The following is an 18129-nucleotide window of genomic DNA, read 5'->3' as shown; positions in this document are numbered from 1 at the left end:
CAGCCCAAGGGGACGGGGGCCCAAAACCAAGCACCAGCGGGCGAACCCCGGAGGTCCCAGGGGCCGAGGGAGCCCTGCTGACGACAGGCGCAGGCTCCACGCGTGAGGACCTCCACCTTCGTCCGCTACGAGCTTGGGGCCGCGGAGGATCGACTTCCTGGGGCGTCTAGTGTTCCCTGTGAGCGCGGCCCACTGGCCGCAGCACCCCCCACTCACTGGCTCTGGCCTCAGGGTCCCCGCAGGCTCTCCAGGGGCCTTGGTGCCTGGTCAGTGCTGGGCGGCACCCACCCGACGGAGCGTGGGGAACACCTGGACCCGCTGGGCCCACTCAGAGCCTCGGGCTCTCCCCACCACCCTGCAGGGCCACCCAGGTTTGGGACAGGCTGGGAGCAGCCCCGGGCCTCAGTCAGGGTGTCCCAGCTGGCGACTGGGGACGGAGGCCCTGCACTCGGGATCTGGGTTCCCAGGCACAAGGCTGCCCCCCAACACATTCCACCCAACTCGGAGGCCCGGGGGCATGTCCTGAAGTCACCTGTCAGCTGGGCCATTCGTGCAACCTACTGCTTTTAACAGGCAGCCCTGGCGTGAGCCGTCCTGAAGGGCACCGCCTCGCCCAGCTCCAGGAAACCCTGCCCTTGTGAAGGCACAGAAGAAGCCAAACACCTTGTGCAGCAAACATCCCAGGGCTGGGCCTGCTCTAGGAGCTGGAAGACTGAGGGTTGATGACATGGGGACCCCAACCTTGTGAATGGGGCTGGGGGCTCCCAGCCCGGCGTCACTTGGCCACAAGGCCAAAGGAATGAAGGGAGCACAGGCAAAGCTTGCCGGCCTGCCCGCCCACGCCCCCCGGGGCTGGAGACTGGTGTGCATCGCTGCACGTCCTGGGCGAGACCTCCGTACTGCCCCCACAGGGAGGGAAGACTGGGACAGTCCCTGGCCCTCCCCACCGTCTCCTTCTCTGGCTGATTTTAATCTGAATTCCTTCTCCGTAATAATCTGTAACTGAGTGTAACGGTCTTCTGTGAGAATCATCAAACCTAAGAGTGGTCTTGCGGTCCCCAGACTTGCGGTCGGCATGACAAGTGAGGACGGACTTGCAGACTCTTCCCCGAACTTCACAGGAACACACCTGGGTCAGGACACACACGTATGTCCCTGCTGTCAGCTGGGAGGGCCTAGAAGCAACCACACCCCAGCCGCGGTCAGCGCACCAGCGCCCAGATCTTGGCTTCTTACACCGCTTCCAACGGAAGGGACCGGGCTCCCTGGAGAAACGCCGACTCTCGGACAGGAGCAGGAAATGCTCGGGATGAGCCTGAAGCTCCTCGGGCCAGAGAGGAAGGAAAGTGCTCGGAAGCAAAGCACAATAGCCCCCAGGGATGGGTGTGTCGGGGGAACAGCGGAGCCAACCGAAGGAGCTCCCAAGGGCCGGAGCTGGAGCCGGTTCAGCAACAGAACCAAGTCGTATTGGACCATGGCCCGAAGAATAAAATGAATACCCACGGGTCCAAACGGACATAAATGAGTGACTGATGAGGAGACGGGAGGAGAGGGAATCTGCTCTGCGGGAGAATCCACGTGGTTCTGCAGACACTCCGTCCTCGGGGAGGGGAGGGGAGCGTCCCCCCTCCTTGGGTGCGGGGTGTGCACGGCGACCTCCTTCCAGAGGACAGTGGGGAAGGGGGGAGCAGCTGCACAGCGGAGAGACCTGACAGACACACCTGCGCCAGGTGACCAAGGTCAGCGTCCACGGCGCAGGTCACGTGACAGCACGCGCCCCGGACGGGACGTGATGAGAAAGGCCCTTCCCCTCTGTGGTCTCCACTGAGGGACGCCCTGAAAAACGCCTGACTGGTCCTCAAAACGGTCAAGTCGTTAAAGACAAGAAGGTTGGGACTTCCCATGTGGCACAGCGGTTAAGAATCCGCCTGCCGATGCAGGGGACACGGGTTCCAGCCCTGGTCTGGGAAGATCCCACATGCTGCGGAGCGACTAAGCCAGTGCACCACAACTGCTGAGCCCGCGTGCTGCAACTACTGAAGCCCATATGCCTAGAGCCCGTGCTCCGCAACAAGAGAAGCCACCGCAATGAGAAGCCCGCGCACCACAACTAGAGAAAGCCTGCACAGCAACAAAGACCCGACAAAGCCATAAATAAATAAATAGATAAATAAATACATAAATTTATTTATCTATTTATTTATTTTTAAAAAAAGATAAGAAGGTCTGAGAGACTGTCACAGCCCAGAGGAGCTCTGAGGGGACACGATGACTACATGTCACGCGGGGTCCTGGATGCGGTCCTGGGACAGCAGAAGGGCACCAAGGAAAACTGAGAAAGTCTGCATAAACTGTGAGCTTTTAGTCAATTACTATTTTAAGCTTATTGTTTATAACTCAGCGTTGGCTCCTTAACTGTGACAAACGCACACGGTGATGTCAGGTGTCACAGAGAGGAAGCCGCGTGTGAGTTACACTGGGACTGTCGGTATTATCCCCGTCGTTTTTCTATTTATATTGAAACACTGTTCTAAAATAATGTTTACTTAAACGAACAGCTCCCCAGTGCCAAGAGGCACTGGAGGGGGAAACGGTGACCCCTGTCGACCGGAGGCTGGGGCTGGGAGAGCAGCTGGGCCCCCACAGCCCCACGCGGTCCTCCTCGGGCTGCTGGCCGCGGTGTTTACACAGCTCTCCCCCCTCGGGGAGCCCCGAGCACATTTTTCAGATGAGAAAACTGAAAGCAGGGAGAGGATGCTTGACCGGGTCACATTTTTGTTCAAGAACCAGGAATGGAATGTGCATTTTGGGTTCTGGTTCCGTCGCCAAATCTCAGCTCTGGTGACCACTCCTCATCTGGACCTGACGTTCTGGGCGCTTCCATCCTGGAACCGGCCTGGACCGACCATCTGGCTCTGCAGCCAAGGGGCCCTGAGCGCGTCCCCTGCCAACCCCAGATCCTTCCTCCTCAGGGGAGAATTCGGTAGGAGAAAGAATTATTTCAAAAAGGCAAAATTAGAGACAACACAGTAGACGATGGCGGTCTGGCAACTGTGACAGAACAGAAAGGCCCTCCAATTGCTGCCCGTTTGTCCTAAAGCCGAGGCCGCGGTCACACCTACGCTGGCGCCTCCCAGCCAGGCCAGGCGGCCTCACCCTTGCTCGGAAACGGCAGCCCGGGCACAACAGATGGACGTGCTCTCCTAAAGCACACAGGACCCAGGGAGGCAGGAAGGGCCCCAGGAGGACGGCGGGTCCTGGGAGGGAGGCGGCAAAGGCAGCAGCTGTGGCTCCCGGAGACAAGCAGGAGAGCACGGAGCCCGGCGGCAGCCCGGCTGAGCGGCTCTGGCCACGCGGCAGGAGAGCAACAGTGCTGCCCACATGCCGCCGGGCTCCCGCCCCCGAGGAGGGCCCCCGGGACCCGGGCCCCTGGCTCGTGGCTGGGCCTGGGACGAGGGTGTCCAAGTCAAGACGGGCCCCTGCGGGGTCAGTGCCTGGCCCAGCCACCCACCCACTCATCCTCCCGCCCTGGACAAGGCAGCAGCCCCACAGCCGGGACACTCACCGCTGTCCAGCCGTCTCCAGCCCCCGCAGCTCGGGCAGGGCGTCCCTCAGGGGCTGCAGGTCCCCTACCACCACCGTGGCCCTGCGTCTCCGCTCCGCCTCGCGCCTCTGCTCCGCCAGCCTCGCGGCTTCGATCTCTGAGGAGGGGGTAAGGGGTCAGCGAGAGGGGGCCCAGGAGGACAAGAGCCCGGCCGCTGCCCTCGGCGACAGAGGGTCCGACTCCCAGCCCACGGAGCCCGAGCTCGGACAGGACCCGGGGGGCAGGCTGGCTCCGAGCGGTCTGCCCCCCTTAATCCCGGAGGTGGCTGTCGAATTACAGGCTGATGAGGAGACGGGCTGCAGGCGGGGGAGCCGCCCCGAGAAGGCCGGGCGGCGGCCGCGGGAGCAGGGTGGGCGGAGGGGGGGGCCGCGCAGTCAGAGCAGCCGGGCCCTCCCCCTCGGCTTCCCTCGGGCCTCCTAGGGACACGCCCAGGAGGGAGAAGAGGTGCCCACGGGAGATGTCAGCAGGCAGGAGGGTCCCCAACAAAGGAACAGGGTGAGAGTGGCAGGTCCAAAGCGAGAGGGAACGTGCACCGCGGGGTCTCGAGGGGGCTCCCGCACGGGGGGTGGGGGGGCGCTGGGAGAGGGCTACGGGCACTGGGACAGGCCCTGGGGTCCAGGGTGCCGAGCAGAGGGCAGGGCACGGATGGGCCGCCCGGCTGAGGCTGCGCCGGTCAGCAGGGCTGCGGCCTCTACAGAGAAGGGGCTCGGCAGGGCCTGGACGGGGACGTGGCCTCAGGATCTTTCATTTTTAAATATATGTATTTCAAAATTGCTAATAAAACACGTACTCAAATGCGTTATTTCCACAGTGTGGCTCGTGGAAAACTCCAGCTCACTAGCTTGTGTGCAGACCTTGCTCCAGGGAAACTGCCTGAATCTGTGATAATTGATTTGTTGATTGTTCTGCATTAGAGTCCTTAAAAAAAAAAGAAAAAAAAAAGGCTCTGCTACTAAAAAGCTTGGAAATGAAGCTCTGATGCGATGGATTGGGGACAATCAGACTGGAGCCTGAGAGGCTCTCCTGCCTCCCAACTGCATGACGTTTACTGGGCTATAAATAACCAGGCTGCAGACTCTGAATCACATCTAAAAAGAGAACTGAGAGCACCTTCCTGACAAGCAGCCGACAGACACACAGCCCAGCCGACAGAGGCCTCGGGACGCCAGCAGAGAAGCGCCAGCCAGCGGCCCAGGCGGGCCCGGCGCGGGCTGTCTCCCTCCCGAGGGGCTGTGAGTCTGCAACCGGTCCTTCAGGAGCTGTGGCCGCCCAGCCACCCCTCGGGGAAGGTGCAGGAGGCGACGGCGGTGGGCACGGCACGCAGAAGGGCGGTGATGACACCAGGCGCGGGGCAGGCCAGGAGGACAGGGACCTGGACGGGGCCCCACGAGCGAGGACAGGCTCGGGACAGCCCGCCGATGATCAGTACAAAGAACGTGCGTGCGCTCGGCTTGGCCGCGGTCCACCCAAGCCCCAGGAGGTGTACGTGAAAAGCGAGGGATGTGTGGCGGCCCTGAACAGGCGTTTCCAGAAGAGAACACTTTCTGGAAGCAGAAGCCGTCTGGGAGGCCCGGCAGGAGCGGCTCCTCCCCAAGCTCGCGGCCCACCTCGGAGGCCCTCGCTGCCCAGAGAAGCTCGGAAAGGCCCGCCCGGACAAGCCAAGTCGGGGACACACCCACCCCCGTTGCATCCAGACTGGGGGCGTCCAGGGGACCCTCAACTCACCCCAAAGAGCTGAGCTCTGGGGACGAAGACCGCCCATCCTCCCGGGTCCTCCTGCCCTGGGCCCCGGGCCCCCCCTCCATGCCAGGGATGTTAGGATGTATAGGGTGACAATTCAGTACTCTCCATGCTGACAGGATAAACAATTTACTCAGCACCTCATCAAGCCGGGTGCCTCTTCCCAGAGAGCCCTGGCTTCCAGGAGGGCCGAGGCAGTAGCGGGGCGGTGGGGGGGTTCGGGCAGGGGAAGGGACAGGGTGGCTCCCTCCCCGGCTGGCCAGCCCGGCGCCCAAGCTGGGGGGCCAGGCGAGCAAAGCAGGCCCAGCTCATAGGAGGACGGAGGTGAATGCCAGCAAATCAAAGCCAGAGCATTTTAGGTTATAAATGCGTGGGGTCCACCTAGGACGCATCCGAAGCACGCAAGGACAGCACAACCCAGGGACATGTGCCGGCTGGTCAGTGCAGTTGCTGCTTCGAAGGGAAAGACTACAGTCACCACAAGAAGCGCCCAAAGAGCCTGACAGAATTCACTGTCCACTCAGGATAAAGATGACAATGAAACCAAGAACGGAAGGAACTTCCTTAATTTGAGAAAGATTATCTACCACAAATTCCGCGTCTTGTGTACATCAGACAGACTCTGTGATGAAGCGGGCCACAGGAGGGATGGCGGAGACACCCGCCAAACTGGACAGGCAGCTCCGAGCCCAGGGAGGGCGTGAGCGCGGCTCCCACACCGGCCTCAAGTCTGACGCAGCTCCAACTCCAACAGGGCCTGTAACTGAACCTCGGATCTAATGCCAAACCTTACTTTTTAAAAAGACTAAATGTGTAAGAATAGCCAAGACATTTTTGAAAAAGAACAAGAAACAAGAGAGCTAGCCTACTGGATATGAGAGCAAATGATGAAACGAGGGAAATTCCAACAAGGAGGCGTCAGGGAGGTGGGAGCTCGAAGAGCAGGCTTTGTGACCAGCCATCTTGGGTAAAGGCGGAGGGGGGGGTGTCCCTCCCTCCCGCTACTCCTAAAAATTACTTATGCAAGAATTGAACACTACAAATAAGACAATTTCACTGGTGTGTGGGATGCTGAAGGTGGGAAATTTTTATGGGCTGAAACCTGTGTTTCTACGTGGTGCCCAGGAGGGCAGAGGCACCAGATCCCCTGAAGGCCCATCCATCCTGGTCATTCTCTCCTTGCTTCCTGGCCCACATTTGCTAACCTGTGAGAAACTGAAGGGAAGTTCCTTACAAACAGGGCCTGAAACAGAGCTCGCGTGAGGACCACTAGGCTTTATGCGCCATCACGGCCTGGGGTTACTGACCCTGAGCAAAGCAGGCTCACGGGACACTGACCATGGCCCAGTCCTCAGCCCGTGGAGACTGGGACCAATTCTCACCACTTCTAACAACACTGCAAAGGTTCCGGCCACTGCGGTAGGGAGAGAAGACGACATCAAACAGAGTTTGGAAAGAAAGTGGTAAAACTGTCTCTATTTTAGTAGCATGATCATTTATGCAGAAAATTCTAAGGAACCTACAGGGTAACTACCAGAACTAACACAATTTTAGCAAGACCAGAGGATACAAAATTAATAATGATTAATAAATAACTAATTAATAATAATATAATAAATAGCAGAAAACTGGAAAATGAAGCTTTTGTGAATTTCATTTATAATAGCTTCAAAAACTGTAAAACAGCAATAATCTTATCAAAAAAAATCTATGACCTCTACTCTGAAAACCACATGACACTGATGACAGAAATTAAGGAAAACGTAAATAAAAGGGGAGAGATACCACGTTCATGGATGAAGACCCAATATTGCTAAAATGGCAATTCTCCCGAACTGATCTACAGATTCAAAGCAATCCCGGTCATTGCTATAATAGGTTTTGTTGGTGGTGGTGACGTTCAAAAAATTGACAAGCCTGTGATAAAATTCATATGGAAATGCTATGAACCTGGACCATCCAAAGCAGTCTTGAAACAGAGGACCTGGGACACAGGACTTCCCTTATCTGACCCCAAGACCTGCTTCACAGCTGCAGCAATTGAGACAGCCTGGTACTGAGAGGCTATCTGACTTTTCACAAAGACACAAAGACAACGGATGAGGAAAGAAAAGTCTTTACAACAAATTGTGCTGGAACTGGAAAAAAAAAGAAGAAGAAGAAGAACCTGAACCCGGATTTCACACCACAGACAAACATTAATTCGAGATGGATTACAAACGTAAACAAAGAAGCCAAAACCGTAAAGTTTTTAGAAGAGTAGGATTTATTCGCCTGACTTGGGACTGGGCCATTTTCTTAAACAAGACACACACACACACACACGCACACTAACCCCGTAAGGAAAAAAGAAAAGTCAGCCTCCTCAGAATTAAACTTCTGTTCATCAAGAAAAAAAAAAAAAAAAAACTGTTAAGAAATTAAATAGGCAAGTCACAGTCTGGGAGAAAATGATTTGCAAAACACACCTGACAAGACTGGTCTCCAGAACGGAGGAACTCCTTGAGCTCAGTAATAAAGAGCCCAGCAAGAGCCTCATGAAACAGACCCTGGGCCTCAGAGGGCGCCCCAGTGGGCAGCAGCACGTGAAATGCCCACTCACCATGACAACGGGCACCTCACGCTCAGCAGCTAGGGCCGCAGGGACAGACGCGCCGGCACAGCCGTGGAGCAACCACAACTCTCCCACGTCGCTGGGGGGGCGTAGACGTACAACCACAGTAGAGAAACGTCTGGCAGTTGCTTATGAAACTAAACATACACCTGCCCTATGACCCAGCATTCCATTCCAAGTATTTACCCAAGAGAAATGAAAACATATGTCCACAGAAAGACTTGTAGAGAATGTGCATAGCAGCCTTATTAACAGCAGCTAAAAAGAGAAAACAGACCAGGTGTCCATCCATAGGAAAGTGGACACCAAACGATACGTCCACGTAAAGAAACACTTCTCAGCAACAGAAGGGTGCACACTACGGCTACACTCAGCACGGATGAGCCCAACGCCAAGCTGAGCAGAAGAGCCCAGACACAAAAAGAGCACATCCTACATGACTCCTTTTACACGGTGTCTAGAGCAGTAAAACCTAAATTGTGACCTGAAAAAGACCAGACGGTGGCTACCACTGGGGGAGTCGGGACCGGGAAGGGGCACGGGGCATTTCTGGGTGACAGTGATGGTCTGCACCTTGAAAGGGATGCTGGTTGTACAGGTGTAGGCATCTGTCATAAATCACTGAACAACACACTTAAGATCTGCATTTCACTGCATGTAAATTTTACCTCAAAATAAAAACTAAAAAGAACCATAAACAAATATTGAACTCCAGTGGAATTATTTGGGAGAAAGCGTGCTGAAGTCTGTAGTTTACTTTGGAACACGTAGCTAAAACACGGGTTGGTGTTTGGACACACAGAAGGGATGGACAGATGAACAGGCATGTGATCAAGAAGCGAGGTGCCCATATTGTAAAAGGTGGACGGTGGGGCATAAGGATGCACCCACCGTAAAATTCTTCCTACTTTTCCGTACAAAACTTTTCTTAATAAAATACTAAGTAAAATCAACTTCAGAGATGTAGCTAAAGCTATATTCAGAGGCTGACATACAGCCTTTCATTCCTAAACAAAACATACAAAAATAAATACATCACTAAAACCTAAAGAAACCAAGAACAGGGTACTAAGGAAACAGAAACTTAGCAATTTGGAAAACAGAAGAGTAGAAGTGACAACTAAATACAAGAATTCTTGGCATGGAAGAGACAAAATTAACCAGAAATTAGAGAAGGGGATACAAATGAAGAATGATAAGCAGGATATTAAATAATGAGAAGCCAACAACTCTGCTAATAAATGTTGAAATCTGATTAGATTAGATGTTTTTATAGGAAAATGAGTGACCAAGATTAACTCAAGTAGTTAAAAAAGACCAACCGTCATAGAAGAAAACTTAAACGTCATCAAAAAATTGTAGCCCAGGAACGTTCAGGGCCCCAGTGCTCCCGGCCTATTAACTTTTCCAAATCCATTTTACAAAGAATATTTTGCACAACTCCACGCTAGGGACTGTGAAAAAGAAGATGGACGAATGAATCATTTCCTTAAGAAACATCCAAAAAGTGAAAGAAAACTTAAAATTAACAATTGTGAAAGAAATTGATAAATTTCTCTAAAACATTAAAAGCATACAGTTTCTTTCAAACCTTCAAGGAAAAAATAATGCAGATCATGTTTTAACTGCATGAGAACATAAAGAAAAAACCATTTCAAATTAATTTTATAAGTCAGCAAAACACTAAAAAGACAACCGTAAGAAAAAAATTTCAAAACAATCTTCACAAGAAAATCGTTAGAAAAAGTCAGCAGATATTCAGCATCATGAAATGTCAGTATCTTTCCCAAGCAAAATCAATGAGAAGAAGTCCACCCCACAGACAGGCACTCAGAAAGGAGGAAGCCACCAACCCCCGCAGAGCAGAGGCCCGGGGTCCCCGGCCCCACCAGGCGGGTGAAGAGATGCCTCTGCTGGGGACCCTGTACTGTCACGCGCCTGGGGGGGGCCTGGAGGGACACACGAAGACCCAGAAAGTGGGAAATTTCGTAGGTATCATAAAACACCCGACCCGCACGAGCTCCCTTTGCGGTGCTTCCGGCGGGAGAAGCAGCTTCCCGCGATGTTCCCGGTGGGGGGGTCGGGGTTGAGGCAAGGCCGTGCGGACACTTTGCACACGGGTGACAGGGCCAGCCCCTCCCCCGCGGGGCCGCCTGCTTGTCACGTCACAGGCCCCCTCCTCCAGGGCCCCAGACCACCCAAAGCGGGCTCCGAGCCAGCCCGGGACAAGGCCCCGCCAGGGACAGGGGGATCTTACTCTGCAGCCACCTCTCGCGCCTCAGCTTCAGCTTCTCCTTCTTGGGCAAAACAGCCTTGGCCTTGGCACCTGCAGACAGAGAACACGGGGTGAGCAGGACAGAGCCAGGAGCCCAAGGTGTGCACACACAGGTGCAGCTATCAGGGTGCCCGGCCGTCGCGCCTGGCCCCGGCTGCGGGACACCAGGCCCCCCAGGCAGGGCCGCGGCACACGGGCAGAGCGACTCCAGGCTGCCCCACCTGCGGGGCCTTAACTGGTCTCCCCAGAGGTAACGCGGCTTAAGCCCAGGCCACGTTCCACCCGGGGCGCGTTCTCTACAGGATCCAAGTGTCCCGCAGGTTCCCGAGCTGCTACAGCACACCCACGGCGTCTAAGGAGAAGCAGCGCAGAGACGGGCTCTGCCAGGGCAGCGCTCCTGCTCAGCTGGGCTTGTCAGTTCAGGATCCCCCGTGAACTCCCATAACCCGTGACTCCCACGGGGATCTAACCCCGTTCCCGAGAGTCAGATCCCACACGCTGCGGCCGTGCCTGGAGCCGGCCCGCTTCCCTCCCCACTCACCCCGACCTCCCAGCCCAGCAGGAAGGGGAGGCGCAGGGCCGTCAGTCACCCCGGGCCAGGCCGGCGGGGGTGACGGGAGGGAGGGGCGCGTGGCGGGCAGCCCGCAGGCGGCGCGTCGGGGGGCCGGAGCCTGAGCAAGGGCCGCGGCGGAGCCTCACACGGGAGCCTCGGACCCACCCTCAGAGGTCTTCTCTGTCTTACTCCTGATTCTGAAATAAGTTCCAAAGAAAAAGGAGTCCACGACCCGCAGAGACGGACAGAACCGTAAGCGCACGTGGCATGTGAACGAGGGGCAGGCTGGCATACAGGTCGGGACCCTCCCCGCACCACCCAGGACCCCTGCCCGGCAGCCCAGGGAATGGGACCCGGCACGCCGACCCCGTGAGGACGAGGGAACTGGGGAAGCTTCAGTCTCGCGGAGGCTGCAGGCCCGAGAACGGGGGGGCCTCCGGCCCAGGGTGGCCAACAGACGCTGCCCCAGGGGCACGGGAGGGAACAAGCAGGAACGGGCACTGCGTGGCCAGGGCACCTCAGGTCTGCTCACCTCAGCATCCCACCAGGGACCCCAAGGGCATCTGGAGGCTCCACGAGCCCAACAAGCCCAACCTCCAGGGGCTGGCAAAGCCCTTCAATGGGACGGTGAGGGGCCAGCGGGCCAGGTGGACCAGCCTTAAGAAGGCAGGGACTTCCCTGGCGGCGCAGTGGTTGAGAGTCCGCCTGCCGATGCAGGGGACGCGGGTTCGTGCCCCGGTCCGGGAAGATCCCACGTGCCGCGGAGCGGCTGGGCCCGTGAGCCATGGCTGCTGAGCCTGCACGTCTGGAGCCTGTGCTCCGCAACAGGAGAGGCCACAACAGTGAGAGGCCCGCGTACCACAAAAAAAAAAAAAAAAAAAAAAAAAAAAAAAAAGAAGGCGGTATCTGGGCAGGGCCGCCACGTGCCCAGGGCTGCGGTCAGGGCTGAGTGAGGGCAGCACGGCTGCCCGGGGTGGTGCTCTATCCTGTCTCTGGACATCTCCAGGGCTGCAGAAGGACATGTATGTCCAGCCAAAGGAAAAGGACCTGGCTCCACAGTAGCTTTAATGGAAGTTTTCAGACTCACAGGAGAGAGGGCCCTGTGAAGAACCCTTGAGTGTCCCTGACCGCATCCACCCGACCCTGGTACTTCAAGCCAACCCTAGATGGGCCAGCGCCCATCCTCCGGACTCTGGGAGAGCAGCCACGTAAGTTCCCCAGGTGTCTGAGCCAGCCCTGTGAAAGGGTCCCGCCTGCGGACACGTTGCCAAGCGCCAAGTGCAAGTGCCCGACACACAGTGACGCCAAACAACTGAAACATCAGAGACTGGAGCAGGGAAAAGTTTTTTGCAGGGTCAAGCAAGGAGACAGGTGGTTTGTGCTCAAAAAACCCCAAACTGCCTGAAAGGCATCAGCAAAGCATTTTTAAAGGCCAGGTGACGGAGGCGGGTGGCAGGGTATGTGATCAGCTCGTGCACAGCTCTCTAACTGGCTGATGGTGAGGTAACGGGGTGGTTCACATTAGGTACCAGAAGGTCTGGCGGCTACGTGCTCAGACTCATCAAGTAGTTAACTTCTTCCACTTAGTGGTGGGTTTTAGCATCTGAAAAACTCAGGAAATATGCTCCAGATACTATCATCTGGGCACTTCAGAAAGGAGCTACAGCAGAGGATGTGCGAGAGGGGTCTGCCCCCCCACAAGGCCCCAAGGGGTCCCGCTCGATTACAGACACACCCCGTGAGAATGGGCCATCCAGGCTGGACTGGGGACACTCAGGGGACACTGCCCAGCACCAAGAGGGCAGCAGTACCACGTCGAGCCTGTCCCGTCCGCTCCCTCCTGAAGCCTGCGTATCACTTCTCTCCACCCCAGCACCAAGCCCCCTCTGACTCAGCCCTGGACAGGCCAAAGACCAGAGTATTCCCCCTCAGAGGAAGGTTCTGGAATGGCAGGAGAGGACAGGGAAGGTGCTCGGGCCACCCCACCCAGTAACAGAGGAGGGGCACCTGCCGGCAGCCAGCCCGGCTTCACGGACCCGAGAACACAATCCCAGAGATCGCCGACCCCACGCGGGCGGCTTGGGGAGGAGCACCTGGCCCCCTCGAGGCCGGGAGGGCCTCCCCGCCCGTGTGTGGAGCGCAGGACAGAGGCACTCCGTGCACCGCATGGGAGACAGCCAGGGCCGATACCAGGCCAACGTCCCCCCAGCGGGGCCCCAGCCTCACAGAGCTGCCCGCCTGAGGGGCCCCGTCTAGACAAAGAGCAGCCTGCAGCCCCTTCCCGGGTGCCATCAGCCCCACCCAGGCCAGGGAGCATCTGCGCGCCGGGATGGGTCTCAGACACACGGTCCGTGTGGGGACACGGGAACAGCTTTTACTTGTAATGTCGCTTCTCTCTTTTCTACAACGTGTACATCCTGCTTTTTCAACTATGAAATGTTGTTTTTTACAAAAGTAACTTTAGCAGGAGGCTGGTCCCTAACTTTCAAGTCTCTGCCAGGGGCGCGTTGCGCTGCAAGGAGGGGCCCCGTGGCCATTCAGTGCGGACGACTCGGCATCCACCCAGGCACTGGCTCAGCTGCCGTGGAGCCAGGAGCTCAGACAGGAGCCCAGAGCCGTCACGGAGCACAGGCCAGCAGAGGGCCTGCCCTACCAGCGCCGCACGCAAGCGCTCCCAGGGTCTGGACCCTGGCCCACACCGAGATCTGGGGCCTTGGCCCACCTGAGGCCTCCTGCACCCATGACCCGAACGCCAGCAGTGCAGCACAGCTGGGGCGGGGGTACACAACACGCCTGTCATGTCACAGCTCCAGGGGTCAGTGTGAGCCACGGCAGGGTACAGGCCCCACCTGTCGTGCTGGCACTGGCCAGTGCGCAGAGTACACTCGGGTACGTCAGTGCCCACCCGTGTCCGCCCTCAGAAGAATGAAGGGGGACGACCAGGGTGGGCCAGGCAGCTACTCTGCAGGACTGAGGGCCCGAGGTCCCACCTGTCAGTGGGAGGAGGGCCACAGCCCACTCTAGAGCCAGGCCACGGGGGTGCCACACAGAGGTGGGTGGCAACACTGGGAGCTGAGGCCCTGAGAGGGAGGCACCGAGAGAGGTCCTAGAGCTGGACAGGGAGACCCCTTGTCCATAGGGGTGCTCCAGCCACTGGCAGGGGACACGGGGGGCTGCTGGGCCACTCCCATAGCCCACCCTGAGCCCCACATCTGGCGGGCATGGGCACTTCGCAAACGTTCACCACTACATGGACTTCGCGTCTGCCCGCGGACACCTGCTAAGGCCGCCTGGCCTCCCCCCACGCAAGAATTCAGCCACCCCTGCGCCGGCACGGGTGGGGCGGGCACGGGGCTCTCACTGCTCAGCCCGGCGGCACAGGGAAGTGGAGCGGCGGGCGGAGCGCGAGCGTTACGATGCGATTTCTTCTGTGTTGCGATTCCTACTCACCCCGTGTGACACACACGTGAGCTGTGAAGACACGTTAGGCGGTTCAAAATGGAGCTACAGTGGCCAATGTGAACCTCCATGTCAGCTGTTTTGAAACGTCCGCTGCAGGACCGCAAGTGTCTCAGTGATGAACTGAGAGCATTACCTTAGATGAGAAGTTTGACGGGGACGTACGTCACTGAAACGGAAGAAACAACTGATAAAGCCCAGACCCCCTTCCCGGGACAAACGTTGTTCCTTAAAGAGACCCCTGAGCCCAGCGACTGGAACCGACTCCACGCTGCAGGGAGCCGTTCCAGAGACGCTGCTCGAGGCCCTCCCACTGAGCCGCTGGGGACCTGCTGCCGGCTAAGATGCCGCCTCCTGCCCGAAGACTCCGGCAGTGCTCTGGCACCTCTCCTCTCTGACTACCTGTGCCCTGTGCTGTGTGCCATAAGCCTAGTGACCATCCACCTCTCCCCCCGTGGTCCTGACCGGCCCTTCCTGCTGGGCCCTGCAACAAAACAGCACAAGAGCTGGGGTGCAGGGCACGCTGCGGGACACTGGGGTCCCTGTGCACCTGGCTCCTGGGCACCTTGGGCCCATCCACACACGCCTCCTCACAAGGCCACGCTGCGGCCAAATCCCCTGCGCTTCCCACCAGCCGAGAGCCCGTCCAGAGCCGGGAAGAAGGCGCTAGGAAGCACCCCGTCCTGCAAGGAGGAGGAGCCGGCCCGAGGGCCCCAACCCTTCCCTCCCCAAACCACGCAGGCAGCCTCCTCTGTGCCCTTCCCTGCTTCCGTCCGTCCAAAAGAATGGGCTCAACGCAGGCAGAGCAAGGTGAGAAGAGCCCAGCAGTGGGGCCCTTCCTGTCCCCCAGCTGCCAGCGGGCCCAGAGCAGGGGCCCATGCCTTCCGTCCTCTGGCCGAGCACACAGAGCTCAGGCCCCGCTCGTCACGGTAGCCCTGGAGACAGTGGGCACCCCTCCCAGGGCCTCCCCCCACGGCCAGGAGGCAAGCGCCTGGGCCCCACGCGGGGTGCTCAGAGCCTGCGGCCACAGAGGACGGCGGGCACCACGGCCAAGACCAGGAAGGATCCCCCAGCTCCCAGACCCGCAAATGCCGCTGCCCACCGGAGACCTCCAGGACTCCCCTCAGTGGCCTCAAGAGGCCAGGGAGGCCAAGGGGAGAGTGAACTACCCCTGGCCAAAGTGGGTCTCCACGGAGCAGCAGTTCCCTCCAGGCCTTGACTCTTCCTGTTCCTGTTACACTCGGGCCAGGTGGAGATGAGTAAAGCTTAGTAAAGCTCTAAGTGGCTTATTCAGTCACAGCCCTGGCATCACAGCCCCGGCGTCACAGCCCTGACTTGAAAGGCGGGGCAAGTCCCTCAGTGGGGAGCTGCATCAGAAGTCCCTAAAGACAGCGGGTCCCCTCTGCACCCCAAGGTCAGCCCTCCCAAGCCTCCTCTCCTCCTCCAGGCAGGACCCGCTCCAGGTCTGGGCTCAGCCTGAAGACAGACGCAGCTCTGCTGCCCTCTGCTGAGCACCTGCCCCGGAGGAAACCGAGTTCCGCAGGAAACGGCAGCAGTCCGCCAGCGAGGGGAAGCCCAGGCCGCAGGGAAGGGGAAGGTCGGGGCAGAGCTCTCTGCTTGGGTGGGGGAAGGGGGCGTCTCAGCAGCACAGCCCACGGGAGATGAAGGCGGGTGACCCCAAGGCCAAGCCCCTCCACCGGGGCCCCGAGGCCCGCTTGTCCACTCACCACGGTCACTCCCCAGCCTCTTCCGCCCAGAGCCCCTGCAGGTGCGCTGCCACCGCCACCCCCTCCCTCCTGTTCTGCTCCCGTGTCCCGAGCCAAGCCCGTCCTCCACCCACTCCCGTCCCGTTTGAGTCCAAGGGCCGGGGCTGCCCGAGCCAGGGCACAGGGGGAGGGCTGCCAGCAGCGCAGGTGCTCACTCCTGAGCTCGCAGCGGGCTTGTTTCCCGCAACACCACAGCACAAAGGACGCAGAACTGGCGGGGTGGTGCCCTGTGCCGGGCAGGATGCTGGAGCCCCAGGCGGGGGCGGGGTCGCCACGCACCACGCCCTCCACCCGCCCTCCAGTCCGGATGGGGAGGAGCTGAGAGGCCGCTCCCGGGCAGGTGCTGCGGGTCCTGCGGATCCGTGGGCCTTGGCCCGACCCTCAGGGCGAAGCTGAGTTCTGTTGCTGGTGGGGGGCGGGGAGGCCCATCACTGCAGAGCCCAGTGGCCCCCCCACAGGAAGCTCAGAGCCCCTGCCTGGAATCAGAAAGAAAACTGGGGGGGCAGACCTGGCTCCTAGGCCAGCAGGCCTCCCAAAGGCTCCCCGTGGAAGCTAAAGAGATGCCGCCAGCAAGCCCCCCCACCAGGGGTCGACCAGGCCCCACTGCGTCCAGGCTGCAGGGGAGGGTGTGAGCGCAGGTCTGCACTGGGAGGGGAGTCCAGCAGACATGCGTCCACCCCGGGGCGAGGAGCGGGGGGGACCCACAACCAGGTTCCTCTGGGACCACATGGACCACACGGGCACAGTGGCCAGGGACGCGGGGAGTAGTGCTATTTGCGCCTCAGCCCAGGGCAAGGACGTGCTCATCCAGGCAGACAGGCGCCCTCGCCGTCACAGCCCAGCAGGTCACTGAGCAGAGCTGAGTCACCGGATGCCACTTTCCACATGACCTGCCTCCGCCCCGGGCCACCGGTCCCAGCTCAAACCCAGGGGAGCCACAAGGCCCATCACCCAGGAGATCCAGGGCACTGGCCAATCAGGAGGCAGGTCTGAGGAACCCCAAAACGCAAGAGTAGCTGGAGAGGGAGGCGTGGGTATGGTGAAAGACACCTGCCACCAAGAACCAGGGCACCTCAGCCAGCAGAGGGCCTCGCTCAACGGGATGCGTGGCCGTGGCCGACGCGTGGCCGATCACTCCTCCAGCTTCACCGGGCACTTAAGGAAGCCAGGCCCAGGTGCCATTCCCCACTTTCCACGTTTACTGACTCATCTGAACCCCAAAGCAAGCGGCACTGAGGACGTAAGGACCAGTATCACCCCGTTACAGGTGAGCAGCCAAGGGCCCCGCTCGGGACCACACGCCCCACAACCTCCATCAGCAGCGCTGGGCCACAGGTGGCCCACCCACTTCCTCCAGTCCCCCGGGGAACTGAGGTTCTCACAGCTCTGCCAGCCGCAAGACCACAGAGCTCACGGCAGCCAGCGCTATGAGCTCTGCGCCCCAGAGCCCGGGCCCTCTCCTTCTGTAAATTTCCTTTAATTTTCTGTATATTATGACACTCTAATATCCTTAATAAAAACACAACACTTTTCTGGCTGGAGAGAGGCTGCTTTCGGGGGTCTGGCTGCTTTTGGGGGGCTAGCCAGTCCCCATCTCCTCTCCCCTAGCCACCGGCTGCTCCCCGCGGGCCCGGAGCGCTGCGGCCTGGTCTCTAGGGCCTGTGAGTGTGACGGGCCCCGCACGCCGCGCCTGGGTCTCTAGGGCCTGTGGGTGTGACGGGCCCCGCACGCCTGGGTCTCTAGGGCCTGTGGGTGTGACGGGCCCCGCGCGCTGCGCCCTGTTCTCTAGGATCTCTAGGGCCTGTGGGTGTGATGGGCCCCACGCGCTGCGCCCTGGTCTCTAGGGCCTGTGGGTGTGACGGGCCCCCGCACGCCGCACCCGGGTCTCTAGGGTCTCTAGGGCCTGTGGGTGTGACGGGCCCCGCGCGCTGTGCCCTGTTCTCTAGGGTCTCTAGGGCCTGTGAGTGTGACGGGCCCCGCACGCCGCGCCTGGGTCTCTAGGGTCTCTAGGGCCTGTGGGTGTGATGGGCCCCGCGCACTGCGCCCTGGTCTCTAGAGCCTGTGGGTGTGATGGGCCCTGCGCGCTGCGCCCTGTTCTCTAGGGTCTCTAGGGCCTGT

General features: G+C 59.1%; 1 protein-coding gene across 11 annotated transcripts in view; it reads right to left on the bottom strand.

Moving 5' to 3' along the window:
• Nucleotides 1-18129, bottom strand: part of SLX9 (SLX9 ribosome biogenesis factor) — a 48867-nt gene that overhangs the window by 22601 nt on the left and 8137 nt on the right. For 3 of the 11 annotated variants that reach the window (XM_067035249.1, XM_067035253.1, XM_067035254.1), the window contains exons 1-3: nucleotides 14237-14395; nucleotides 10216-10284; nucleotides 3566-3701 (exon numbers count right to left, since the gene is read on the bottom strand). In XM_067035249.1, the coding sequence (XP_066891350.1) occupies nucleotides 3566-3701; nucleotides 10216-10284; nucleotides 14237-14316 (285 nt within the window). In that variant the 5' untranslated portion in view covers nucleotides 14317-14395. Of the gene's footprint in view, nucleotides 1-1037; nucleotides 1130-3565; nucleotides 3702-4394; nucleotides 4523-10215; nucleotides 10285-11318; nucleotides 11379-14236; nucleotides 14396-18129 lie in introns of those variants that run through there. The other 8 variants (XM_059065389.2, XM_067035251.1, XM_059065390.2 and 5 more) reach the window with 6 other exon arrangements.

The sequence above is a fragment of the Kogia breviceps genome, chromosome 5 (assembly GCF_026419965.1).
Source record: "Kogia breviceps isolate mKogBre1 chromosome 5, mKogBre1 haplotype 1, whole genome shotgun sequence".
In the NCBI taxonomy this organism is placed as follows: Eukaryota; Metazoa; Chordata; class Mammalia; order Artiodactyla; family Physeteridae; genus Kogia; species Kogia breviceps.
The sequence above is the reverse complement of the archived record's forward strand: the minus strand, read 5'-3'. Positions and strand labels throughout refer to the sequence as shown.